Genomic DNA, 26,843 nt, shown 5'->3' with positions numbered 1-26,843 from the left:
GTCGTGTGTGTGTGTGTGTGTGTGTGTGTGTCACCCAAACCTCCACACACACACGACCCTCAACCATTATGCTCGTCACAATACTGAAAAGCACAGCACACTCTCAGCTTTACATTTGAAGCACTCTGTGGCAGTGTCTACTTGATGTCATGTGCAAAAAATAGCCTTTTTTTGTTTTGTTTGTTGTTTTTTTTTGTTTGTTTTTTTAGACAATTCACATTCATGGATTGTTGAACGAGACGAGCTCGGTGCCCCACGAGCCTGTGACGGTGGTGGGGGGGGGGAAAAAAACACACACAGAGGAGGAAAAAAAGATTCATGCTGCCGGCTGTCGGTTCGTCTGCGAGGACGCGGCTGATAAAGGGACGTGATCGAAATCCTGTTCAAGTGAAATCCTTGAGAGGTGAATTATGAGGACAGAGGTGTCGATTTGGGAGGAGTGTGAAGCTTCAGAATAACTCAAATCTGTTAAGAGGACTGATCTAGGAACACAGGCCAGCTTTAAATCACCGATATAAACTGGGATGTAACGTCAATCATCTGGTTGCACATCAGTGTTCCAGTTTATGAAGAAAACAGAGGCTGGAGAAGAAAAAAAGACAGAAAAAGGAATTTGAATTTGCTGCACATTCAATGCAGAAGTACCACCTCAAAGAAAGTCAAAAAAAAAAGACTGCAGCGCTTTTTCATAAATACTAAAATTGACAGAAATGATGCCGTCTGATCTGTTAAGGGCATTTTTAATATATATATATATATATATATTATTTAAAGGAAAATAAGGTGGAGCTGTCGAGTTCAACACTTCCAAACAGGCAGTGAGGAAAACAAACGCTTCAGTCATCAGCTGATCAGACAGGAGACGTCCGGGACGCCGTCGGGATGGTTAGTGGGCCCGGTGACGAGGTGCGTACGTGGAATAAAAAGATTGGCAGTCTCGACATTATGATGGTTAAAGTGAACGTCAGCGGCCGGGTGCTGTACCTTTTTAATGCTCCAGCTGATTAACAGAGAAAATGTTCAATCACAACAACGAAGGCCGTTCTCGATGGTGCGAATGTTGATAGTGAAAATCACTCAGCAATTAGAGGCTCAGTGTGAATGTGTGTGTGTTCGTGTGTGTGCATGAAAGAGTGTGTGCACAAAGTAGAGGTAGTGTTTGTAGATGGGTTTGAATGGAGTGTGTGTGTGTGTGTGTGTGTGTGTGATCTCAGGGGTTTGTTATTTTGGATTCAGGCTGTTTGATTTGGACCACTGTTTTCTCTCAGTGCATAGACATCTCGTTGGCTACGGACGCGCTCGTTTTTTGTTTGTTTTTTTCTTCTCCCCAGTTTGACGTGATGATCGTCGGGGGTCGCAGGGTGCTACACGACTTCACCCTTCACCCGCCGCATAATCCAGAAATGGTCGCAGAAATGAAGAGCGTCGCCGCAGCCGCAGATCAGAAGTAATCTCTGGCGTCCCATCTCGTAAAACACTGATTATCCTGTGGCAATTATTGAATTGTCTGGATCTCAAAACAGCAATTCAACAACAAAACCTCAATAAATTAAATCAAAGTCAATGATCGCATTGAAAAGGGAAAAACAAAAACAAAAACAAAAACCCACTGCAGCATCAAAACAGGAAACCCTGCTTCTCTATTTAAAAAAAACCCAACAAAATAAAACACCTGTCGTCCTCAACAGGCCTCAAAATATACGTTTCCTTTCTACAATTAATAACAAGAAAACAAAGAAATTTAAAAAAAACAAAAAACTTTTTGGTGACTAATTAAGTGAGCCACTATTCAAGGATTCTATACATTTTTTTTCTTAAATGCTATATATCTGAATATATTATTTTATTCATTTATCTTACAAAAAGAAATGTGTGTGTGTGCGAGGAGGTCATTGAATGGGTGTTTGGCAGAGTGGGCGTCTCAGTGAAGCTTCTCTGACAGTAACGTCACGTTTGGAGTTACAACAAAAAAACAAAAAACGCCCAGAGCCCTTTCTGCCACTCGCCTCGGGGGATTCAGCCAATCAAAGCGGAGATCACAAGTGAGGTCGTGATCGACTAGCGCCTCAAAGAGGAAAAAAATAATAAGAAAAAACATGTTTAGGGTTCAAACGTGACAAATTCTCCACTTTGTGATTTCCACCGAAGCACCGAAAAAAGGGAACGAGGCGTCCAGCTCCCAGTGCCTGCTGGGTAAAAACAATAAGGGGGGGGGCTGCTGTGAGTGAAGGGCATGAAGGTACAGCTAACAGGAGATTACACAGTCAGCCAGTCAGTCGGAGCGTGTCGGACACAAACAACCTGCAGCTTTGTCTGACACAAACTGACAAAACGCCACAACACATCAGTTTACGCTCCCAGCAGCAGTAACAGTCTATCGGGGGGGAACAAAGAGCGGAGCGGCCATCAGCGCTCGCTTTAGATTCTCAGAAGATCGAAGGCTAATTCTGAGGTGAGACTCACGGGGGTGACAATTATTCACTCGCCTCCCGCTCAAGGTAAGAATTCAAAAACAATCCCAACAGCAGTTTCTTTTTGTCATCCAGTAACTTCCAGGACGACAGCATCCTGTCGGAGCTCTGGGCCGAATCTCAACACACGTTAGACAACAAACTAAAGATTCACGACCGATTAATTGTGGGTTTTTTCCCTATATTTTCTATTCTGATGTCAATTAGATTTATATACTCTTTATTTAACGGGCACACATTTACGCCGTTCTGTGTGAAAAGCTGATTTAAAAACCGCTGCAAAAAGTTGAGACTCAGCCCAGAGTTTGTTAAAGGGGCACTACGTAGTTTTGAAATATTATGAAATCATAACTGAGTTAACAAGCTGTTCTCAGAGGAAAACTGTGTTTGAAGCTGGAAGGGTGGCAGGGTCCGCCACACATAAACAAACAGAGCGAGATTGTTTTGTCCTTTAAGGTCGGTTCGTTTACTCACTTCACTCAGTCGTTGAAATGAAGAGAGAGTTTGTTTATTGAGTCCATGAAGATTTTTCTCTGCTGATTCAAATTTCTTCCCCAAAACTACTTAGTGCACCTTTAAAGGGACAGTTCACCCAAATTACAACACTGTGGATTACCCAGAGCAGTGAGCCTGTGGTAATGCTGTATGATGCTGTGGCTCTGGAGGAGATTTATCAAGTCTGAAAAACAACCCCGATGATGTCATAGTGATGTCACGGGTCGAAGGGTCATCTCTCCCTTGAGTATGGAGACCAGAGACTCATGACAACAAGCTGTTCCAGCTTGACTCACTGACAGTCACGATGTATTGGCCTCTCGCGCAACAATTCGACCATTCCTGTTTCAAACTTTACAGAAGTGCAACATCTAATCACTGAGAACAGCCTCAGAGCTGTGAGGCACGAACAACAATTATTTCAAAATGTCTTGGTCATGTTGCGGAAAATTATGTAATCAATTCAAGCAGGAAAAAAAAAATGCCAAAAAGCTAATTTAGTGTCTCAAATGTAAATAAAATGGCTGCTGTTCTTTGTCACGTGTTATTCAGAGGAATATTTTGTCTCTGAGCCACAGCAGCTGAATTGTTGCATTACTTGTTTGTAATCTGGGTGAACTGAACATTCAAACTTTATCCTCAACAACACCGTGAGTATCAGCGATCCAGACTTTTTCCAAAGCTGAGGGAGTGCCTCGTGATTACCAGGAGATTTTTCCACATTGCTCCTGAAGTCCACGCTGGGAGATGAAGCGTGGGCGAGCAGGGCGGGAGGGGGAAATGATTCAGGAGACTTCAGCAACACAGTGAGACAACCTCCTCCGCCTGCCTGGTCCAAAGGCACCAGGATTGTCCATTCTCGCTCCTCCGGCCTCGGAGTGCAGCCTCGTCACTGCCACAAACCCTCCGTGTGGAACGTGTGTGTTTTCCTCTCGCACTCACTCACACACACACAGCACCCACCCACCCCTGTGCACACCCATCGTTCTGAGCGTTGGGCAATCGCGCCAACACGTCATTCAGCTCCTCCGCTACGCCATCCTCTGTATGTACACGTTCAAGTCTGCACCACACACACACACACACAAAGTACATGGGACATTCTGCGTAGCTCCTGTGCTCTTCCTCAGCGGTTCGCCTGTGTCGGCGGCCGGCGGCTACAGTCCGCCTCCCCTCCTGTCCCCCGGTCCAGTGACACTCAGTTGGAGCTGGCCGTGATGGGTTTGTCCAGCTCCAGGTCCAGGGGAGCCGGGCTGAGCTGCAGGCTGCCGTAGCAGGTCTTACAGACGCGGCTGGGCTCGAACAGCTGCTGGCTTGGCACTGGGATCTTCTGGTCACAGCAGCTGGCACAGAACACGTTACCGCAGTTCCTGCAGGGAGAAACACTCGGGTCACAGCTGGACTCTCACACAGAGCCTCTTTACACCTACTGTGACCATGCGTCTCTTCATTACACCTGCACCAGGGTCAGTTCTTCACAAAACTATGTGAGCTTCATCTGATTGTGATTCATTTGACTGAAGGCTGGATTTCTGATTTACTCAACGCTGACTAAAGGTTTACTAAGAGCTCGGCTAAAACTCACTGAACTCGTCTGGATGATTTTTAAATAACAAACCTGATTCCTCTCTGCAGTTGAACCCATAAGGTTTTTCAGGGACTGATAACTGATATATTTGCAGTTAAAACAAAAATCTTAGTGTCAAAACGTAGAATAACAAACTACAATTTATACAAGAGCCGCACTGAAGAACATTCTTGAGGTACTTTACTTAGTATTTTCATTAGGTGTTACTTTATACTTCCACTCCAATACATTTATCTGATGTATTTAATTACAAGTTACTCTGCAGGTTCAGATTATTCACTGTTGATTGGTTAGTACTAGTGATGTGTAACCAATCAGATCGTGTTATCAGCATGACACAGAGTGGTGACTAAACACAGAAGTGCTGCATCAGAGCCAAATTCATTTATTTGTGTGTTGCGATAGAACTTCTGTCATTAATGAGATATGAAAACATGAAACACTCATTTTCAAAGAATTAATTTGCATGTAAGCTAATGTGTGACGCAGAGGTTTTCTATACGGATGTTTTTGTAAACAACGATGTGATTCAGGATCATTTTAGCCGGCTAACATCATGTTAGCTTGGAGGTAAAATAAAACGCTTTACAGAAAAGTGTTTGTTGTCGTTCTTCCTGTCTGTCTCTTCCTGGGACGCATGATACAACAGGTGGAAAGAAGTTACAGGAGCTCTGTGTCGACTTCTCGCTCTACATGCCGGGTTAGAGAAGGTGCTCTATCACTCAGTGGTGCTAACTTGATTATTCAGCCCATTAAAACAAAACAAAAAAACAACACGTTATCATGAGTAGAAAGGAAGGCAGGTCACACTGGAGGTTTCAGATACCCATGCTCAGATCCACATGTAAGGCCATGCTCACACACTTAACACACGGTGTTCCCCTCTACCTGCCTGTACTCACCCTGCACAGAAATCATTTATCAAAACTCATCTAATTCACTCCTGAGTCTGCAGCCTTTTCTCCAGTAGCATGCTGTGCTGCTGGGAGGTGAGATGCAGGGGGGCTGGTTTGGGGCAGCATGCTGCCGGGGTGTGTCGGGGGCAGTGGGAGGGCAGGGTGCTGATGTGGTGCTATGTCAGGAGGGGGTAAAGGTTGAGGAAGACCATGTTTTATTTTGTTTATTTTTAAATATATATTAGATTTGAATTTTTCCAGGTGATAAAGCAACCAATCCCAGCTCTCCCACTGACAGCAATCGTGCTCGCAGCCAATTGAAAAACCACCGGATGGGAACACACTGGCGCTGCGGGACGCACATTCAAGTCATTACATCTCAGAAATGATGAACTTCCTGAGAATTTGCTGACAACTAGAACAGAATGAGGAAACCAGATGTAGCAGGTGAGGAGGGGGAGGAGCAGGGAGGGGGGGAGGAGGGGGGGGAGGATTAGGAAGAGGAAGGTGCAGCAGCGCCAGGTTAGAAAGGTGGAAGGTGGTGGAGGGTGGAGGGACAGGGGAGCCGGATCTCACCAGACCTCCTGGACAGGCTCCCTGCCACTGTAGAGGAGAGGGGCAGACAATGGATAAGAACTGCCTTCACAGTGGAGAACACTTAACACACTAAAACACACTTCCTGCTGCAGATGTGTGTGACAAAGACAGAAAATCTAACACAGCTACGACAGAGAATCAGCTACAGTCCTGCCCTGTCGGTTCTACACTTCAGCGTTTTGAATCCGTGCATGGCTGACTTGACTACAGATCACTGAAGTCCAGAACACACCGGATGTCCAGAACGAACTTTCCTTACTCAAATTTCTAACTAAGTTCTTAACTCGAACCGACCCACCACAAAGAAAAGGAAGTAAAGAGCAGACAACAGTGATATGAGGAAATGATAACGGCGGAGGAAATGCCAACAGCTGACAGAATGAGACTAAAAGGCACCGAACGTATCTCATCCTGCACCCTGCAAATAACCAAAACATACTTTTACTTCGAGGAGACTTTCAGTGCAAGAAAGCAGCACGTCCGACAGAATCAATCAATCGATTTATTAACCCGTCAACAAGGACTACATGAGTTTACTTGCTTACTTACTTTATTTCAGAAAAAAACTTTGTACGGTGGTGAAAGAAGAGAGACAAATTATTTTTTTGACCACATCTCATCACACATATGATGCTTTGGTGACATTGTAGAGCTGCTCCTGAATGTCATCAATAGGAGCATACAATATATTTTTTATTAGCTTTTCCCAGCCAAGTTGGCGGCCATGTTGTGTTATTATCTTCTAATTTGACAAACATCATATGTGTGAGTTGTGACACAATTCAAGCAGGATCAAAAAATGACTTGTCTCTCTTCTTTCACCACCAAACTTCAGCTCTCTACATCATCTGGGTTATCTCTGCTTGGGCTAGAGACGTAAAGTTCGGAGGCCTTGTGTGTTTACCAGGCTGGAAAGTTGCAGTAAATAATGCAAATCAAGTTGCATTATGGGAAAGTAGGGGTTAAGAGTCACATCAAGTTTGTCTCACGCATTTCCCACAACTCTGGAAGTCACTGGAGGGCGCCGAGTTTGAAAGAAAAACGTATTCGCAGTATCGTTGTCAGTGTCACATCGGGGCTGAACATGTGCAACTCTCACAGAGATGAGAAAGAAGGCAGCTATGCAAACTCGTCTCTGTGTAGTGGGAGACTTTTAAGAAACCTGCATAAACACAACGATTTTGATGTGAGGTGGTGCTAGTTAAATCCCACCAGAGACAAATTCCACACTCCGTTCCTCACAAGTTGTTCAGTGAAATCTACTGAAAACTGACAGGCAGCCTCAACTTAATCTAGACACAGTCTGGATGTATTCTGCATACAAGCAACTTGGTCTGATGAGTGAGCTTAAACAGAGGAAATGTCCCTTTAAGCCCCGACAGGACAGACAGGAGTGTTTGACGACGGGGACACTGACTGAAGGTTTGGAGCTCCAGCAGCTCAGTAACCCTCCAGAACTTACCTGCAGTGATGCTTCCTGGTGGCGAGCCAGAACCTGCTCTCACAGCCGTAACACTGAGCTGCCAAATGGTCTGGGTACCAGCGAGTCACCTGTAATGTACAGACTGATCTCAGCTCACCTACCACCAACCGTCAATCATCATGAACTGCCATTGCTGAAGAGATGTGAGGTCTACATATGCAAGCTACAGACAAACACAGGCTTTGCTTTAGCAGTTTAGTTCCTTCTCTCCCTCAAGCTGTATTCAGGTCAGCCTGGCTGCTGCTCACCTCAGTGTCCTGCTTGTCCACCTGCTCCCAGCTGGCCTCGGAGAAGAGCTCTGTGCTGCAGCGTGACAAACAGTTGGGATCCAGGTTGTACTCAGAGTCTGTCATTGAGGTCTGCATGGAGAGAGACACAGATGATCAGAAGTAACATTCATGTTGAGAACAGATCAGGCGGTCGATCAGTTTCACGGTCAAGCTGTCGCCATCTTACCACTTCATCTCCCATGTCTCCGTTGATCCTGTGGGAGCCGGCGTGGTGCTGATTCTCCAGGCGGCTCCACAGCTCCTGCACCTGCTTCTTCAGGGTCTCCACCTCCATCTGGTGACCCGCCTCAATCTGCCTCAGCCGCTGCTGGATGGCGTCCGTGTGTAGCGTCAGCCCGTCGTCGTCCAGATGACTGCGTGACGGCTGCTCCGGGCTGATGGCGGCCCGGCCTAGCGAGGCGTGGCACCAGCGGTGCTGGGAGCAGCTGCCGCGTGGATGGAGGATCAGGGAGTTGCAGCTCGCTAAAGATACCTGTCGACTGAGAGGGGCCTTCTCCCCGTTCCCTTTGGCCCAGTGAGGCCCTCCACAGGGCTCCACCTCGAAGCTGTCGCCATTATAAACACCGTCCCTGTTGAGGTCAGCACTCATAGACTGAAAGGCACTGACAGAGGGCCGCTTGCTGCCCCCGTTTAAAGTTCTGATAAAGCCATGCTCGCCCGTCTCCAGTCCTTTCTCTTTCCTGGAGCAGGGCGGATGGCTCCTGCCGTCACTGCAGGGCTGACGACTCGGGCAAACAGGATGTGCTGTTAGCTCCAACCTGGTGCAGGCCTCTTCAGTTAAAGTCTCTGTGGAGCTTTCCATCAGGGAGGTCCTCTTATCCAACCGCTCCCCCAGCTCCAAGACACCATGCTCAGGTTCAGAGTCAGGGCAGATCTCCTCCTCCACACCTGGCTCTTCAGGTGAACTATCCAAAAAGCCGTTAGTCATAGTTCTATGGGCTGCAGGCTGCTCAGGCTCATTTGAGCTGGACTCATTGGGTCCGTGTGCAAGCTCCTCTACAGAAGAGTTCTCAACATCCTGCTTCACCAGATCGTCTGGTGTCTGAGTCACCTCAGCAGCCTGTTGATCCAGCTCCTCTGCCTTCTGTGTGGGCAGAGGGGGAGACTCACCATCCTCCTCTGCCTCCATTACGCCATTTTCTGGATGGTGACCATTAGCCAAAGCTTCTGTTTGGATCTCAGTCCCGTTGACCTTAGCACACTGATCATCCTTCTCAACCTGTGCTTCTTTCTCCACCTCTGTGTCGACAGTGTTAATGACCTGTGTGACGGCAGCACTTCCCTCCCTCTGGACATCTGCTCCCGCCTCCTCCTTAGTGGCTTCCTGAAGGATGTTCTCCATCTGGCCCTCAGCCACGCCCACCGCCACAGACAGCTCTGCCTCCTCTGTCTCGTCTCCTGTTTCAGCTGCGCTCACAGAGGCCTTCTGTCTGAGCTCAGCCTCTGAGCCCCGGGGCTGCGGGCTGTCGTCCAGCTCGGAGTCCGCTCCATCTGGGTAAGGCCCTACTCCGTTGGGTCGCACCTCCTGATCCTGGTTCCCCCCTCCCTCGGGCCCCACTGCCATGTTGAGCTCCAGAGAGCGGCGGTGGTCCTGCCATTTCTCATTGAGGCTCGGGTCACTGGAGCGCCGGTTAGGAGCCAGAGAGTTTCCCAGCTCACATGCACTTGGCAAGTTGTCGAAAGAGCGAGTCTTTGTACGCCTGAAGAGGAAACGAGAGGTGTTATGATCTGGAAACGGCTTTCATTACATAACAATGGCTCAGTGTGACACCCTATGATTCAACGTGTGGCTGTACACATATCATTTCAAAATGTTTAGTTGACATAACAATCACATGTCAGCCTCATCAAAACAAGAAAAATGCAGCACAAACATAATGACAGCGAAGCATTCAGAGTTGGTCTGTTTAACTTAGAGCTAGCTGTCATCGACATCACTAAAATAAAACAACTTCCTGTAGCTCTTTATTGATGGTATGACTGTCACGAGACATGAGATAAGCAGAGCGTAAAACAGTAGCTGTGGCTGTAAGGGCCCGGGCAGAGCAAAGTATGTGAGCAGCAGGGTTGAAAAGCCGGGCCCCGGGCTGCAGGAGGCATCAACCTGTGTTCATCTTACATGAGGGAGGAAGAGGGGGGGGTTCGGGTTCCAGCGTGCCAGGCTCACCTGGCCAGCGGCGTATCCTCAGGATTGCCACCGGGCACAGGGTAAGGTGCACAGGAGTCATCAGAGGGGGTTGTGGGGGAGGAGCTGGGCAGGTAGACCGCCGTCCACAGCATCAGGTTGCGTACGTGACACACCGGGTGGAGAACCTGCAACGACAGCTGCAAACTTAACTCACAGAGAAACTGACGGATAACGGTACAAAAGCTACAACGCGATAATGAAATAAAAGACTTGGTTGTAAGGAGATCTAACTACAAGAACATCCAACTGTAAATGAGTTCTGGGAATATGATCTCCCCCTCATGGTTAGTGGACAATATTTATGGCCACACAAGAATGCAAGCACAAAAACAACAGTAACCACAAAAATGTCATTCTAAGAAGGGTGGCAAAAAGACTCTTAAATCAAGTTTGGTCCCATAACAACTAGCAATCAATCTAAAGAGACAGTGTGAAATAAACAGCTTTGGGGTTCGTCTTTCCCACAATGCATCTGAATACTTTGGTGCCAGAACCTCTCCTGCGTTTTCCAAATCCTGAACTGGGATTTGAAAAACCCCAGGCCCTCAGGAGAGGGTAGACTCCATGTTTCCTCATGATTCAGAAGATGTTCAGCTAGTCTCATTATAATACACTTTCTTTAGGTGACATGAAGTCAGAATGTGGAGCACTCTGCTTCCTGCAGGATTTAAGACTGAACACAGGGGCAGACGGTGGACGTACAGTCTCGGAGTGTGAGGAGTACAGCATGTTCCTCAGTGTGCGGTTGGCCGGTCTCAGCAGTGACCACACCGAGCAGGTCCTCTCCTGAACGCGGCGGTCCTCCCTCTCTTTGCCGCTATTACATAGGAAAGTGCCGAACAGACAGGAGTAGGTGTGCTGCACCAGTTTCACCTGCACACACACACACACACACACACACGTTGACATGTAGAGGCTTGTACACACACACCTCAGGTATGATAATAAGCAGAGATGACAGGAGATTCCTCACAGAAGGAATGAACACACCCAGACTGTAAATGTTAATTAGTGGCACACAATTGGAAACTGAATCAGAGGCATGCGACTTCTCTACAAGAAAACATTTTGAAGCGTTTCATCTGCGGATCTGAGCAAACCACCAGCCTTGTACGCACCAGGAAGGCCTCGTTAAACTCAAAGGAGCAGGGGAACTGTCGCTGCAGCTGGTGAACACAGTCCAGCCACTGCAGGAAGACGGGGCAGCGCTCGTTCACGTCCTCAGAGTTTTCTCCGTGGCCGCAGCGGTCTGCAAATTTATGGCCAAAGTCCAGCCACTCTGTCTCCACCAAAACCTGGAAACCCTGCGCAAAGACGTCACAAGACAAAATTAAATTCAATTAAATGTCGCTTCACAATGGCATGATATTTTTAGAACAATCCCGATGACTGTTGCATTCAAATTAAAGAAAAATGTTTTTTTTTCCTAGCTGCACTGGAAATATAACTGTTACTGACTGATGTCAATGTGAGGAGTGTTTTCATGGTTTTCTGTCCTCAACACAAAAATGTTAAAATGCTAACAAAAGCCAGGTTCAAGGACGGAACTGAATGAAGCAGAGTCTTCTTCTGTACCTCGATTGTGCGGTAGTAAGGGTCCAGCAGCAGCTTGGACAGAGCAACGATCTGAGGCGTGCGGTCCCAGCCGTCTGAACAGTGCACCAGGACGGGCCTGTGGTCTCGGTCGACGGCGTTTACCACCAGCAGCGCCGCCTTCAGCAGCAGGGAGAGATGCTGCAGCCACTTGGTGCTCTCCAGTGCAGAAAGCCAGCTGCAGACGCACAGACAGAGAGAGCAGAAACACATCAGACGACCTCATATGCCTCCAACGCCAAGTGATGACACGCTTGTTTTGTAAGGACGAGTACATCACATGGACCTGTGCCACATACCGGAGCATTTATAGTCCCAGCTAGCTCGCAACACCGTCAATGACTCCTCTATGACTTATGGCTAAGAGTTAAATCAAGACGTATGTATGTTGGGTCTGTCTACTCAAAAACATTTCAAAATGGTTAAGAGACGAGCAACTTCTATGTCAAACGGTCTAACACTGCTTAACTTCAAACTGTACTAACATCTTAAAAAAAACATGCAATAACCGATTCTTTTGACACGTGTGGGCAGAGGAAAAAAGCAGTGATCACACCGTATGGCCAACTTGTTAGCAAACAGTTGCTAATTTACACAGTCAGCAGTTACGGGAGCAACACTAACATTCACTGAGTCTTTTGTTTTGCACACCTAATGAAGTCCAACAACAACTCTCCCTTTATCTCTGTTTTATCTCTCTCCAGCTCCTCGGGGGAATATCTGGTTCTTTATTTGCTAAATGCTCTACTGTGCTCACTAACTAATCAGCTAAATATTCATCTGCAACTCACCATAAAGCTCTATAAAGCAGAGGGGAACTGCAGATGAGAATTGGTGGAGATCCAAAAAGAGCAAATACTCCACTTGACTACAAATGATGTAAAAGCAGGTAACATGTTGACAAAAACTCAGTTACTTAGTTAATTTTTCAGGGAATAATGGATGGATCTTGATGGAAGGAGTATTTTGGTCGCTGGTATCTATGACGGATAAAGAAAACGGCTCTCGTGGTTTTAAAATAGGTTTTATTTGATATTGGATGAGGCTCGGTTGAGGCTGCTGGTGTGTCGGTGGAGGCGTGCCTGTTTGGATATTGGATATTATGTAATAAATCAAAACATTACATGACCAGTCGGAGACATGCGTAGACCTTGAACGACTTAAATTGGGAGTAAATGTTTGACTCGTCTTATCTTATCTGGGTCATAATCGTCAGCACTGTGTTGTTTGTCTATAAACCCGGAGCGTCTGACAGAGACAAGCCTGTGACCGACTCATACTTCTGAAGTCAGCAAGACAGATGTGTCAGCAATCGTATTTTGTAAATTGATACAAATTAGGTTTGGATTTTCGCAGAAATCATGAGACCCTTGTACAACCTGCTGTTTATCTATTTATTTATTTCAGCATGAGCATAATAACTTTAAATATAACGTAATATAAAGTTAAACTAAATGAAGAAGCCTGTGAGCCTGTTTTTGTTGTCCGAGATCTTCTAACCACTCTCAACAACGTTCTCTCCAGCCAGCGTGATTCAATTACACATCATTGTAACATCAAGTCTGGGAGCGCAGATGGAAAGAGATCCTCCACTTGGGGTTGGGCCAGGCTTTCTAAATCAGGAACAGATGTATAGCCAAGACCAAAACACAGCTGTGATTACTAGTTACCTACCAGTTACTACAGCAAAGCTTGAGAGCTTTACATGTAATGGTTTTAGCCTGCACAGCTTTAGAGTTATGGCTATGGAAAACCAGAGGCACTGCTGGAGGTAAAAAAAAAAAAAAAGAAGAAGAAGAAGAAGAAAAACTTACTTGGCTGGATCAGGCATCTGAGTGCAGAGGAAACGCAGGGACTGGAAACTCTTGCGGATGGAGTGGATGTTGGCCATGCCCATAAACACCACCTCACAGTTGGGATAGTACTCTGGAGCAGGAGGAAAACAGTGGTTTAAAAAAAATGAGAAAACAATAATTGGTTTTAATTTCAGCAGGCAGGACAATCACACGTGTTGTTCACTGAGCTCCAGAATCAAAAGCACACACTGACTTGATGAGGACCAGTACCGAGCTGACAGGACTTACCTGGACACTCACAACCTCCACCTTTGGCCCTGTTAGCTACAGCAGCAGCGTAGGACCTGGCATCCAGGATCAGTAACTTGTGGGGCTGGATGGCCAAAGTCTCCACCTCAGAGCTGTTGGTCATGGAAGATTCTGAAACAGACACAAAACACAGCGACATTTTCTCTTCAGTAAGGTAGGTCAGTAAGATGATTTAAAATGTTTATATACATTTTTAAGGTGTGAAAGTGTTTCATCAAGGCACATCCATCAGAATCTGTTTGACATGATGAGTTAATGTTGTCTGAGAGTGTTTGTGTGAACATGATGCTTCAAACAAGCCCCGACAGGCCAGACTGCAGAGCACAACTGCTTCATGCAGACAGCGAAGACCTCAGCCTGGAAATACCTGTCTGCGTGTGCCGCTGGGGGTGTGTCTTTGTTTGTGGGTGAGTAAAGTGTGTCAGTGAGCGAGTGGATCAAAGTTGAGTGTGAGCTCTCACCAAAGTCAGTATCAGGCAGGTCAGAGCCGTTGGTGTAGTTGCCGTTGGAAAGGTGTTTGCAGGAGCTGCTGTCCACGGCGCAGGCCTTGGCGATGGACTGGACCAGGTGCTCATCGTCGGCGTTCCTCCAGCCCCACCAGCTGACCTCTGGCTGGCCACAGCGGGCGATCACAGCCCCTGTGGTCTGGTGCCTATGTGGAGGGGAGTCAGAAGACAGGAGGCATTAAAGACAGAATTTATATTTATATTAGATTAATCCAACAGTGTGTTGTTGTTTTTTTTTTCCTTTTGTCCAATATGTTTATTCAATAGGGCTCCAAAAAACTGATTAAACTAGCAATTATTCCTTTGAATTGACGGATTGTTCAGCTTGTAAAATGTTAGAAAATTGTGAAAAATGTTGGTTTTCCTGAAGCCCAAGTTCACATATTAAAATTGCACATTGAATTGAAACTTTTTCTTCTGACCAACAGTTAAAATCTCAAAAGTGTTTATTTTGCTGTCGTATAATGCAAAGCAGACAAACACGTTATAAACTTGTTGAGCTGGAATCAGTGAATTTTTTTGCTAAAAATAAATAAACACATCATTGCAATTGTATAAGTTAGAAGTTATAGCTGATTAATTTGTGGCCAAACTAGCCAATGAATTGACTAATGAGTTTAGCAGAAGGACAGGCGATCTGACGATTATTGAGGTTTTCAGGAGAATCATAGACGTCGTGGTATTTAATATCCTCTCACTTCTGTTTCCAAACTTCAAATAACATCACTGACGAGCAGATCGACGCTATGGACACAAACCAATAACATGACGTAGTCAACTAGATGACGTATTCTAAACAATGCAACCTGAGTTATGGCTCACAGTAAAGTGGATGAGAAGCTTGTGCCAGAGCTATCTTTAATCAACTACAGTGTTTTTAAGGGTGCAAGTGGAGGAATTCAAAGGCTATTTAAAATCTGACTGTAGTCTACAGGACATTTCACAATTGAGAAATAAGATATTGGTTGAATGCAGATTGTCATACTGTTTCTTTGGCAGGATCAACAACGTCTGTTTCAGCTCCAACAAAACAATTATACAAAATAAGCTAAATGTTGACTGCTGAACTGCTCCAAACTCCTCTGATCCATGACCACTGGCCTGACTCATTTTAAAGCCACCAAAGCAAACTTTTGTCTCATATTTATTTCAGGTGCTCTGACGAACAAAACAGGCATTCAAAAGCATCCAAAGCTTCTGGTCAGAGCAGTTTTCCAAAAACAAAGATCAAAAGCTCTTAAGCACTGTTGGTTAAATACAACAACCACAGTTCACTGGAGTCATGACGCAGTGGATGTTATTGGTTAACTTAGCGGTCTTCCATTTTTAACAAAATCCGAAGAGGTAAACAGAGAAATGCAGCTTGGAGGAAGCTATCCTTCAGTAATTACCTGTATGTTGAGGTTTTATAGGCCAAAGTAAACTCTGTCTATGGTGGCACTGATATATAGCCATAAAGATATTCTTTGAATATGGTTTCATTCCGCTCATAGACAAAAAGGTCAATGTGCACATAATTAAGCGCTTCATTGCTGTGCGGCCGTAAACACGCTTAACCTTCTGTCTTGAAACGAACACACCAACCTATAAACCACGGCAGGGAACCTCTTCCAGGAGCGGAAGGCCGCCACATTTTCCAGCTCCTTGTCAGTGATCCACGCTGGCACCAGGAGCTGCTGAGGATAGCTGGGGCAAAGCCTGGCAGAGCAGAGGGGGACGAGAGAGCACCGGTTTAACGAGGGGAGAGAGAAAGAGAGAAGACTGAAGGGCTGTGATGGCTCAACAAAGGTCTCAGTCTGCAGACACCTAATCCTGGGCTGAGCTCTTATCTACCCAGGGCGCAGCACCAGCAGAGTACAATAACACAACCACCCACTGTCTAACACACGCACACACCTACACAAACCCACACACAAAAGAAAACTGGTCTATCTTCTAGCTGGAGCGATGAAATCAGCGCAGCAGCACCGCTCCTGAATGAAAGTAGCCATTACCTGAACTTGCTGTTGATGTCGGATATCCTCCAGGCGTTTTGAGTGTCAAAGCCCATCCTCTCCACCTCGTTCTTGAACCAGGAGGTCACGTGTTCGCCTGCAGACAGAGCAGAGATGTCCGATAAGCCACGAGAAGAGGAGGATGAGGAGGTTCTGCTGGGGGAAACCTGAGAACGTGTGAGGGGCGGTAGGGTACCTGGTCTGCACAGCTCGCCGTGCTGCTCCTTCTCACCAGCGTACACATTCATGCAGTGGGCGTGGAAGGCGAATGAGAAGAGGTCCTCCAGCCGAGAGGGAGGGCGCGCTACTGTGTTCAGCCGTTTGAGCCACTCCTGACACTGCTCAAAGGTGGAGAACTGACACCTAGGAGATCAAACACAAAGGTATTAGACCGCAATGCTAGTAATCGCTAACCTTCGGTACTGACAGCTATGATACAAACACAGAATCAAGATCACTCTTCATTTGTGGAAAGACAGAAGTATTTACACACTACATAACATCACATCATTTTAACCCAAACCCATCAAGTACTTCTTTTTTCTTGCTAAATAGGTGTTCGTTTTGTATGTGGTCTTGCAATCAACTCTTAAAATGTCATAATTGCCGCTGATTGCTCCAGCGTTGTTTCTTTACTTATTTCCTGGTTAAGCTGCTGGGTTTTATACGGTTTGGCTGTGACATCAGGGATCCCATTAGCCGAATATTTTCTGTTATCGACTGAATTTCTCACAGTAATGAGAGTGGACCCTCACTGAAACTACGCACTAGTGGCCAAACCACAGTGGTTGTACCAATTAGTGTCTTCTACAGAACTGCTGGCAGCTACAGATGGAAGCTACAGGCGCAGTCCAAGTACGATGACCAGCAAGAAACAACAAACACCACTGAAGGCTTTTTCTCATAGGAGAACACGATTGCTCTTCCCTCGACTGGTTTTGGAACGAGTTTGACGACAGGCTCTACTGATAGCCCTCTCCTACTCTTTATCTGATTAGTTGAAGTTAACCCATAATAGATCGCTGGTTCATCCAATTGCCAATTTTTTAAAGTGCCAGCCGTCGTCTAAACTGTTTCTAGCTCATCCCTTCCAGATGTTTGGCAGTGTCAGATTAGCAGAGCACTGGTTTTGTGCAAAATTGAAACGGCTATGAGTAAGTCTGAAGCAAAGAAATAAAACCTGATGACATCTGATGCATTTGATTACACCCACGTACACAGCCAGTTTAGGTCCATGCAGAGCAGGAGGAAGGTTTGATTTCAGGCTCGACTACAGCAGCTCACTTTAATTGTCATCATGTTGTTGTGCATCATTCATACGTGCTTGTTTAGGCACAAAGACTTTTGTGTTTTTATGCCCTCAGCTGTCAAAAAAGCTCCTTCATGTGGTGTTAACATGAAAAGTGGCGGCACTGTCTGTGTCTCTGTTCATATTTTCTCCGATTCCTTATCGAGGCACAATCTGTACGTTTGTTCTGTATATGAAATGTGTTTTGAGGAAGACATTTTAATCAATAAACTCTCTTTGTTTTCATGAATGACTGAGTTTCCGCTGCCCCTGTCCGGCACAACGACAGGTGACGATGCTGCTTTCCTCTGATGTGTGACTGACATCCATTGAACTTCAGCAAAAAAAGTGACATCTTGACTTCTGTAAACTGTAGAAGACAGATGGACGGTTAAGCCTATCCTGCACATTGTCTTGGGAGTTGTTGGAGAAAACGGATATCTGCAGTGTGAATTTCAAGCATGATAACATATAAAGTGAGCCGGTAAGTTTATTACAAGAGGCGGTCCAGCAGCACCGTCATTTGAATGTTGTTAGCTTGAGCCACAGAGTGCTTATTTTCCTAATTACCTGTGAAATGGAAGTGATTTTATGTTTTACCTTCACATATTTTACTGTTTCAGCTGTCGGGCTCTAAAATGCATTAAACAGCTTCTAAGCGTGGTTAAATACACCCCTCCTTCCCTCCCTCAATCCCTCTAAATTAAGTTTCTTAAACCTCTAACTTAAAGGAAGCAATAGCTGGAATGATTTCAGGTTGCAGGAGTGTATCTCTGGTCGTACCTGATGACTTTGCAATCCTTACAGGTGACATGAAGCTGGAACATGTCCCGACACTCGGCACACTCTATGAGCTGAAGAGGAACCTGCGGAGTCAAACAGAGGCTTCGTCAGCACTGAGAGTGTGACACAAACGTTAAAAATGTGGCAACCAAACACATGCAGTCAGTACATGAAGTGTGGCAGACTGACACCGATCCATTCAGCACATTAGTGGTGGTCGACACGGGGGAAAAATGCTTTCATGCCGAGAATGAGCTGCAACATCACGTGTTTAGATGAAATATTTAATTGCATTAACCAAACCGCCATTCAGCCACGTGGTGCTAAAAATACACAAGTCACGCAGATTACTCGTCCAGGTGCGTTTCCATTAATTTTTCACATCACATCTCCCTGAGCTTTCTTAATATACATAATCTTCTTAACTTTGAGTATGGAAGCACAAAAACACTCAATACTAGATGGTGAAGAGCTTGTGTCTACATTTCCCCCCTGGCCCAGAGCTGCTGTCTTATCTTTTATAGGCAAATGTCATCCGAAGTACAGAACTGCCATGTGCTTATGACTTAAGAGCATACTTTGAATACTGCAGGGAAATACCCGTGCTGCTTTTGTCTAAGCTCTGTTAATTAGTAAAGAGCCACTTTTCAGCAGCACAGCGGGCTTTAACGAAAGGTGTGGCTCAATCTGCTGTTCACACACAGCCCGGTGCCATGCAGGATCAGCAGCCAGTCATCAGCGGGTCAAGCTCCAAATTCATGAGTGTGCAAATGACAGCTTTACTTCCTGATGGCGGATCAGTGTACAAGTTGCATTGAAAGATCGGCGGCTTGAATGCTTTGTGTGGATAGATTATTGCTGCTCGTATTTTTTTTTTACATCATTTCTCCTAAAATCCAACACCGGGTGTTAAACGGGATGAACAAGCAGCATTCGAGTCCTCGAAACACCAGCCGGTTAACAGACAGGCACACACAAAATTATACACTCAAATCAAGCACTCCACGCCGTGCAGCTCTGCTGGATACTTACTGACACCTCACAACAACAACTCTATCCAAAGCAAAACAGAGAGAACAATAATGTAAGTGATGCACTGCGATTTGGCAACTATTGTCTGTCTGTGTACGGCTGCTATCACTGCACATTCCGGATGTTCGAGCATCCTGCTGCCACAACTTAATTCCTGCCCTCTAATCTACATGCCTAATCTGGCCACCATCAAAATTCCTCGGCTGCTTGTTAACAGCCTCTCGCTCTCTCGCAGCACCTCCCACCCCTGATTTGTGAGCTCTGACAACCCTGCCATGTGATGCAGATGCCTCGTCAACCCGTCCAAAATATGTGCGAGGAGAACGTTGGCTCTGTCTGATGTGAGCACAGAAAGGAGGTGTGTGTGTGTGAGCCAAGAACCAGAGGCTCACTGAGGTCCAATTAACCCCGACAACACGTGATGGGTGGCCAGCAGAAACACTCAGACGGACGCAACCAGTAGAACCCCTGAATGACTCAAATCCAAGTGAAAGCTTTATAACGTAAACACGGGGTGATGATTAAGATTTCAGTTATTTCAGTATCTATTGCTGATATCATTCCGGAACTTTGCGACCAGTACAGAAATGTTAACAGCAATACTTGTTGAAAGGATGAAATAACTGTGGGTTTTGGTCTGTTAAATGGGTTTTTATCGAGTATTACCAGAAGTTCTCTTTTAAAATTAGTATGTTTTAAGAAAAGGAAGTGAAATTTACAAAAGCTTTCCCTGAAGCACACAATCTGTCGTTGCACAACTTTCCTGCTCTCACACACGAGCAGCTGAGCAGCTTGGCGGTCTGAACACAGCATGTGCTTCTCCTAAGGCTTTTCACAGTCGGCTTTTTCGGTCAAATTATGGAAAATGCTTCATTTGTGCAATAAAAACACTCATAGAATTGCACATAAATAGATTAGTACAGACAGAACATGTAACTTAACAACATGTGACAATACAGTCTCTGAGAAACTGCTATTTCTTCCTCACCACTACCCTGTGTAACCCTGGATGCCACAATATAGTACATACAGTACAAATGCAGACATATTTATATGTATGTATGTATATGTACATATTTACTTAAGAGGTGATTCAGGGTGAAAGGTGTATTAAAAAAAGAAACCATAGAGCAGAGAACATCTTTGCAGCGACTAATGAGACAAATTGTTTTTAGAGAGTGACCACACTTGGGTAACAACGCTTGGCTCTCTCTCTCTTTAACGTGGTGAAAGGAGACACAGAGAGAGAGGGCGCGACTGTGCTGCGTCCCCTCTGGAACCACTGCAACCACGGCAACGGCAGGTGCGGAGACAAAGCGGAGGACGCAGGCAGGCGCGTGTCGAAACAGAGGTGATGAGGAGTCATGTGGCGCTGCTGCCGGCGCAGATCGGCTCTGAATGGCCCGGTCACCGCAGCGCTGGCACAATGGCCCCCCAACTCTGCCCATTCACAATACATTACTACACACCTTCACACAGATTCCAGTAGAGACAACAGAATTCATTCTTCAGTTACTTTAAGCTGTGTGGGAAACGTTCTCTCATCGTATCAGACCTCGAGGGTCATCGGTGGCTTTTCAAAAATACTCACGTTGACGACAGACTCTTTGAACTTGATGTGGAGGCGGTAGTTGGACGTTGCGATGATGGCATCCTCTGCTCTCCCCACATACTCTGTGGACTCCCCGTGCAGCTCAGGAAAGGGCACCTAGCAACAGCAGGAGATAAAAACATTTCAAAACCCACAGCAGAGCCACACAGATCATCAGCGATAATGACACAAGCAAAGACGGTCGATTCACTAGATATCGCCATCATGACTGGTCTGTCCAACTTGTATCAACATGTTGGGAGCTTTTCTGCAGCAGCTTTAAAAAGCTTTTGATGAGATTTCAAAATAGCAGATAAGTGTCTCAAAGCACTTCTTCATAATGAAATAAAAGTTTTTCTCAGCACAGGCAGTAAAATGTTAGTTTCTATTGTCAGATTAAAGGGCCTCAGAGATCACTTGACTCGTCAGAATGAAAGTGAGCTGAAGTAGCATGTGACTTAATAGTGGTTATGTAACGGATTACAGCGACTCACCACAAATTAACACATAACTGCAACGTTAACTGTTTTTTTTTTACAACACAAGTTTGGCAGCAGGAGCAGCAGCTTCCTCACCTGCATGTTTTCCTCCTCTAAGACGGGGGACTTCTTGGGGAAGATCTGATTGGCCTGGATACACTCCAAGCTCTGCTGCCCGTCCTCCTCCTGCAGAGAAAAGGCCTTTTAACTCTTTATTGAACCAGTATCAACTTTAACTACCACGACCTTCTTTCAGGCACATTTTTTCGTTCATTTTAATATGTCTACTGAAGCGTTGGTCCAAGAAAGGCTGACTGAGTCTCCCCTTATTTATCACCCTGCTCCTGTCACACATTCATTTACACTGACGCATGCATTCACAGCTTTGACCAGTAAGCCGCTCTGCAGAAATTGCTGGGGGAGTTAAAGTCTTGCTCAAGACCACCTTAGTCATATTTTTTGGGGGAAAGAATCGTCACTGCTGTCATTACATGCAGTTGATTTAAAACCAGCTTGACAGTGCTGCATTTATGCTGTTTTGCGTGGCTGTCTTCTTGTCCCCAGCCACAACGTGTAATGTGCAACCAACTTAATTTACTATAATCACCCCTTGTACAACAGACCATAGTGTAGCGGATGCCAGTAACATACAGCACTCTAAAACTGGAACCAGACAATTTCCAAACAAGAGCCTTAAAAGAAAATGGAGGCTAAATCTGATTTTTGGTTGGCAAAATCAAATTATGGAATTCCTTTGTTTAAAGTTGTTTTTTCACCAGCAGACTGTGGGCTTTCATGAGGGCCCAATGTTTGAGGTCACGGTAGACTCGTTTGAGATGAACATATTTCACAGAGGATGCCTATCAGTGGGGTATGTGAGGCATGGATACACAAGCAGAGTCAAGGATTTTTTCTCAAGGGCAAAAAAAAAATGTCTGGCCTTGGGCCTACAGAGATGGACAGGACTCTGTGGGCTGTGTTTGGTCAGGAGCCAAGTTGAGTCTGGGCAGCATGCAAAGAAAGATTAAGGTGGTCGAAAGCGACGGCAGATAAGAGATAGCCGCGGCACATCCTGTGGGCTGCTGGCTCAGCATGAGCGGAGCTGATACACGCAGTCGCCGGGGCTTGAGGAGCAGCGTGCTGAGGCCAGCCAGGGGGCAGCCGCCACATAGCAGCGTGCCAAAAACACACAACTCAAACACACCATCCAGCAGACAACTGATGTAGTTGTTATGTCATAAATTTCTGCAGTGAAAACTGAAAGCTGCCCGGCCGCGACAGCAGCCTCGGAAGACCTTTGACACTGCAGCAGCTGATGTAAGTGTCTGCTTCCTGATACACAGTGCTGATTACAACCTGAAATCAATGGAGAGTTTCCGATTCTGCAGACTGCACCCAGGCCACATGACACAGGAAACACAGCAGCTACTGCCAAAGCATGCATGAACTGAAGGTACATTACCATGGCCCCTGTGAAGGAGTGTGGGTCAACCAACGAGGAACTCCGGCCTGGACCAGTCTGTACAAGGAGATCACAGCAAGTTGATAAGTTATTCAGAAAACATGTAAATGATACGCCATGCCTTTGAGTCATTCTCTGTGAAACACAAAATGTAACAGGCTTCAGGTTCTTAAATGTGGTTTTTAAATAATTTACTGCCTACTCTGACAAAGTTTCACTGTCGGAAATGATTTCAGATCAGTTGAGGTCATTGTGAAACTACCAGCAGCTTATTTGGGGGAAAAGCATCGATATAATGATTCAACTTTAAAGGTATTCAAGGTTCAGTTGTTCAAATCAGTAGGTGACCATTTTCTTTTGATAGTGGACAGTATTGGTCAGCTGTTTTAGTGATAAAAAAAAGACTATAAAGACAAGAAAGTAAAGACAACACATTTATGGGGGCGTCCAGGGGGCTGAGGGGTAAAGACGCTGACTACAGACTCCAATATCCTCATTGCAATCTTGGTTGCACATCACGACCCGTCTTTCTCCCTTCATTTCCTGCCATCTCTCTATTGTACACACTCAAATAAAGCAAAAAAAAAAAAGCTGCCTCAATACATACATGCTTGTTGAGTGGATTTGGTTAGACTGGAGGTGGACGGATTTTCAAGGAGCTCACGTGACAAAAATGTTATATGAAGAAGGTGAATTCTGAAGGCCAGTCCAACTGCTGCCTTTCTGTATTGATGAAGTTAGAGGCAAGCATCAAGATGTGTAAACACTTTCTCAGGGATCGAGTCTAGGCAGTGAACTGATTGCAGCCCACGGATCGACCAGGAGATTGTGAGCCCCTGGTTGGGCAGTCAGACGTTCAATAGCAAATCAATTCATCATGAAATGGCACAACGAGGTGAGGCATGGCCAACGATGGCAGGATTTAGTCCTTTACTGGAGCTTATATTCAGTCAGTTGCATCAAAAGCAGTAAAGAGAGGCAAAATTATTAAAGACCACATTTAAAGAAACAGCAGATGACTCATAAAATGGCACATTAAAAACAGTTTTGCTGCACATTTACGACTTACCACAGACAATCAGTAACGGCCGATGAGCAGTCCTAATGATCCTGTTTGGAAACTCTCACAAGTAAGACATGGAAATCTGTGGAAACGAAAGCAAACAGGCACCTGAATAATGAGCGAAGGCTTGTCCTTACAAACGTCTACACAATTTTGCAAACAGCGGACTTCTTCACGAAGACATTCAAGCTACAGAAGCTCTTTTGATTCCCTTGCAAATATAGCTGTGCTGGTGGTCACAGTGGCTTGAATGTGAGCTCAGAGATACCACTTAAACTCAGTTGTGGAATGGAAAAAAAAAGTCCACTGGATGCACTAACTGTACAGTGTGGCTGGCATATAGACATGTTTCAAGTCACATGGCATGGCACCATGTGTGGCAGCACATCACTCTGATAAGAAGTTGCACGACTTTTTTTTTCAGGGTTGATACCGACTATTAGAAAACAAGGAGACTGAAAACCAGTATTTGGGACTGATATTTATTTGCAGTAACAAATTAAAATTTGTGTCAAAACAACCAGTGGAATAAACTTGAGTACAATTCACTCAAGTACTGTAACATTTTTGGATATTTTACTAGAGTATTTCCATTTACTGCTACTTTATACTTCCTTTCCACTGCATGTATTTGGTAAACTGAATCACTAGCTACTTTGGCAGAATCAGATTATTTTACAGTTTATATGCTGTTAATTTTGATGTGTTACCACTTGCACATTGTAGTGGGCAGAACAATATGTGAGAAGATGTTGCATCCGAGACAAAGTAACACATTTTAAAATCAGTATGCATTTTATCAGCAGTCTCACAGAAAGCTCACAGACAAAGATAATCAGAAAATGCTGACATCTCTCCAACTAATGACTGCCCATAGGTCCTTTGAGTGTGTGTGTGTGTATGTGTGTGTGTTGCTGTATATTTCAGGCCTTTGTGTGTGACGATTTATGATGACTGTAAAAATTCAATTTCCCCAATGAGGGACAAACAATCAAGCACTTTCTTCATGCTCTTTACTACATCTTGAGGAGTAGTGCAAGCTAATGGAGGGTGTGCTGTGAAAGAAACAAGGTCATGCAAACTTGGCAGAGTCAAATAATCAGCCGGTGGCTGATATTAATTTCCTGCTTAGTGTTCACCTGAAAAACTCCATCTACCAAAACCACAAATGCATACAAACTTTTTTGCTTAGATAATGTTCACCTTTCTGTACCAGGTGCATCCTTAAAAGGTGATATAACCTGATATGTATTTTCAAAACAGGCAACCTGTTGGGGATCTCTAAGCATACAGGCCCACAAATACTTGGAAAGGTCAGATACTCTTGCAGAGACTGAAATCTGATCTGAGAAGGTCAGTGAACAGGAAGGACCTCAACACACCTTCAGAAAGAAGGCAAAAATCGTGTTTCACCGGCGGCAGAGGAGGACCTGGACACCCTGGTCATAGTGAGTGGTGTCAGGATGCCAGGGGAGGTCAGCACCTCACTGACGGAGGAGTCCGGCGGCGGCTGCTGCTACCTGATAAAGCATATCTGCCGCACACACAGGGCTCTGTTTACCGCAGCGGGCTCATGACCCGTGGCTATTGGCTCAGCCTGGTTCTGAGTTCAGAGTCACACAGGGAAGGCTAAGCCCCTTAGAGCCTTAACGTTACTCCTATCCCGTGACAGGCCACCATGCATCATAGGCTGCAACATTAACAAGCACAATAAGTCTCAATAATAATAATCACAACAAAATAATAAAAAAAACAAGAAATACTGACTGTGGCGATAAAACTGACACCACAAGGAGCATGACAAACTTGCGTTGACTGTCATGTAGTGTAAGTGAACTGAACAGCGGTGCTGAAAAGGATTAACTCGCATAAAAGCAGACAGACACGTCGGCCAACTTTGACTCTGAAAAAGACAAATTCGGCTAGCTAGCATAAAGTTGACGTTGTGGTTTCACTCTTCAAATAAAACGTAAACAAGCGCTAGCTAGAATTTTAACGGTATATCAATTTCCCTAGCGTATGATGACGAGATAAACATAACGTAGGTGATTAAAAATAAGCTACAGCCAACCAAAAGTCAAACACCTCCGAATCTTCTGAGTGCTAGCAAGGCAACTGCTGGACAACTATGGCGAGATCATTTATTACCAAGCAAAAGTCAGATGCTAACGTAATGCTGGCTAACAGGCTCTTCTCAGATAACTCCTCCTGTCGACTGATAGGAGCTAAAATACACCAACATCTCGCTAACTTAGTTAGCGACAACATTACTGTCGATCTCTCTTCTCTTTTGGTAACGTTAAGCTAAATCTACTGCAGCTAGCTAACGTCAACAGTTAATCAAGAATAACATTTCTGCAGAGCTATGTTAGCAAGCTAACGCTTAGTTCAAAGTGGGTATTTAGCTAGCAGCCGACATTAACATTTACTAAAATTCAGTCTGCTGTTGTGCTGTAATAGTACTCGGTGTTTGCTCTTGGTGAGTGGGACACAGACCAGCCAGTAAGCTGACCAGCTAGCCGTTAGCTGTCGGAGCTAGCGCGGCTCTCTGCAACTGTTTTTGTTGTTATGAGATGGAGGGCGGAACCCAAAACGGAGGCCTCTGTCAAAACACACCGAGGAACGACCACAGCCGGCGGACTCACCAGGGAACGGAGCGAAGCGAAGTTGGAAGCCGAAGACTCATCCGAAGCCCGTGCAATTACTGAGCAGCAAACACGCCTCGATCGAATAAACATTAGTCATATCCGAGCCGAGGCCAGCTTCACTGCGTCCCTCTCCAGCAGCGAGCCGTCGTCGCCATCGTCGCGAATTCTCCAACAGCCCAACAACTTACGTAAGCGCGTGACGTAATCGCGTCGGAGCGATGCTGCGGCCGGGGGGAGGGGCTTAGACGCACCATGCGGTACCATCATGTAAACACTGGACTGCCTGAATAA

General features: G+C 45.5%; 1 protein-coding gene across 4 annotated transcripts; it reads right to left on the bottom strand.

Annotated features, from left to right (window-relative positions):
- Positions 1-1,156: 1,156 nt before the first annotated feature.
- mtmr3 (myotubularin related protein 3) lies at positions 1,157-26,739 on the bottom strand. 4 transcript variants are annotated; one of them, XM_037099381.1, is made up of 21 exons: positions 26,550-26,739; positions 23,911-23,986; positions 22,842-22,898; positions 21,476-21,565; positions 20,901-21,017; positions 18,278-18,360; positions 16,403-16,569; positions 16,207-16,303; positions 15,797-15,910; positions 14,168-14,358; positions 13,686-13,817; positions 13,416-13,527; positions 11,584-11,779; positions 11,127-11,312; positions 10,711-10,881; positions 9,988-10,133; positions 7,987-9,520; positions 7,779-7,889; positions 7,510-7,598; positions 6,027-6,053; positions 4,165-4,336 (listed from the first exon to the last, which is right to left on the bottom strand). In XM_037099381.1, the coding sequence occupies exons 3-21, from the start codon at positions 22,842-22,844 to the stop codon at positions 4,165-4,167; spliced, it is 3,738 nt and encodes a 1,245-aa protein (XP_036955276.1). In that variant the 5' UTR covers positions 22,845-22,898; positions 23,911-23,986; positions 26,550-26,739. The 4 variants fall into 4 exon arrangements, with proteins under 4 accessions (XP_036955274.1, XP_036955277.1, XP_036955275.1 ...); XM_037099379.1 differs by having other exon boundaries at positions 1,157-4,336; positions 16,207-16,569; XM_037099382.1 differs by lacking the exon at positions 6,027-6,053 and having other exon boundaries at positions 1,157-4,336.
- Positions 26,740-26,843: the final 104 nt, after the last annotated feature.

This window comes from Acanthopagrus latus, chromosome 5, assembly GCF_904848185.1.
Source record: "Acanthopagrus latus isolate v.2019 chromosome 5, fAcaLat1.1, whole genome shotgun sequence".
Taxonomy (NCBI): Eukaryota; Metazoa; Chordata; class Actinopteri; order Spariformes; family Sparidae; genus Acanthopagrus; species Acanthopagrus latus.
This window is presented reverse-complemented; position numbering and strand designations above follow the sequence as displayed.

Coding starts and splice junctions, on each gene's coding strand:
- mtmr3 (XM_037099379.1), bottom strand. Junction 15,911..16,206: donor GACATCAACAGCAAGTTCAG/GTAATGGCTACT, acceptor CTGCTCTGCCAG/GCTTTGCCCCAGCTATCCTC. Junction 6,054..7,509: donor ACCAGGAAGCATCACTGCAG/GTAAGTTCTGGA, acceptor TCTCCTCTACAG/TGGCAGGGAGCCTGTCCAGG.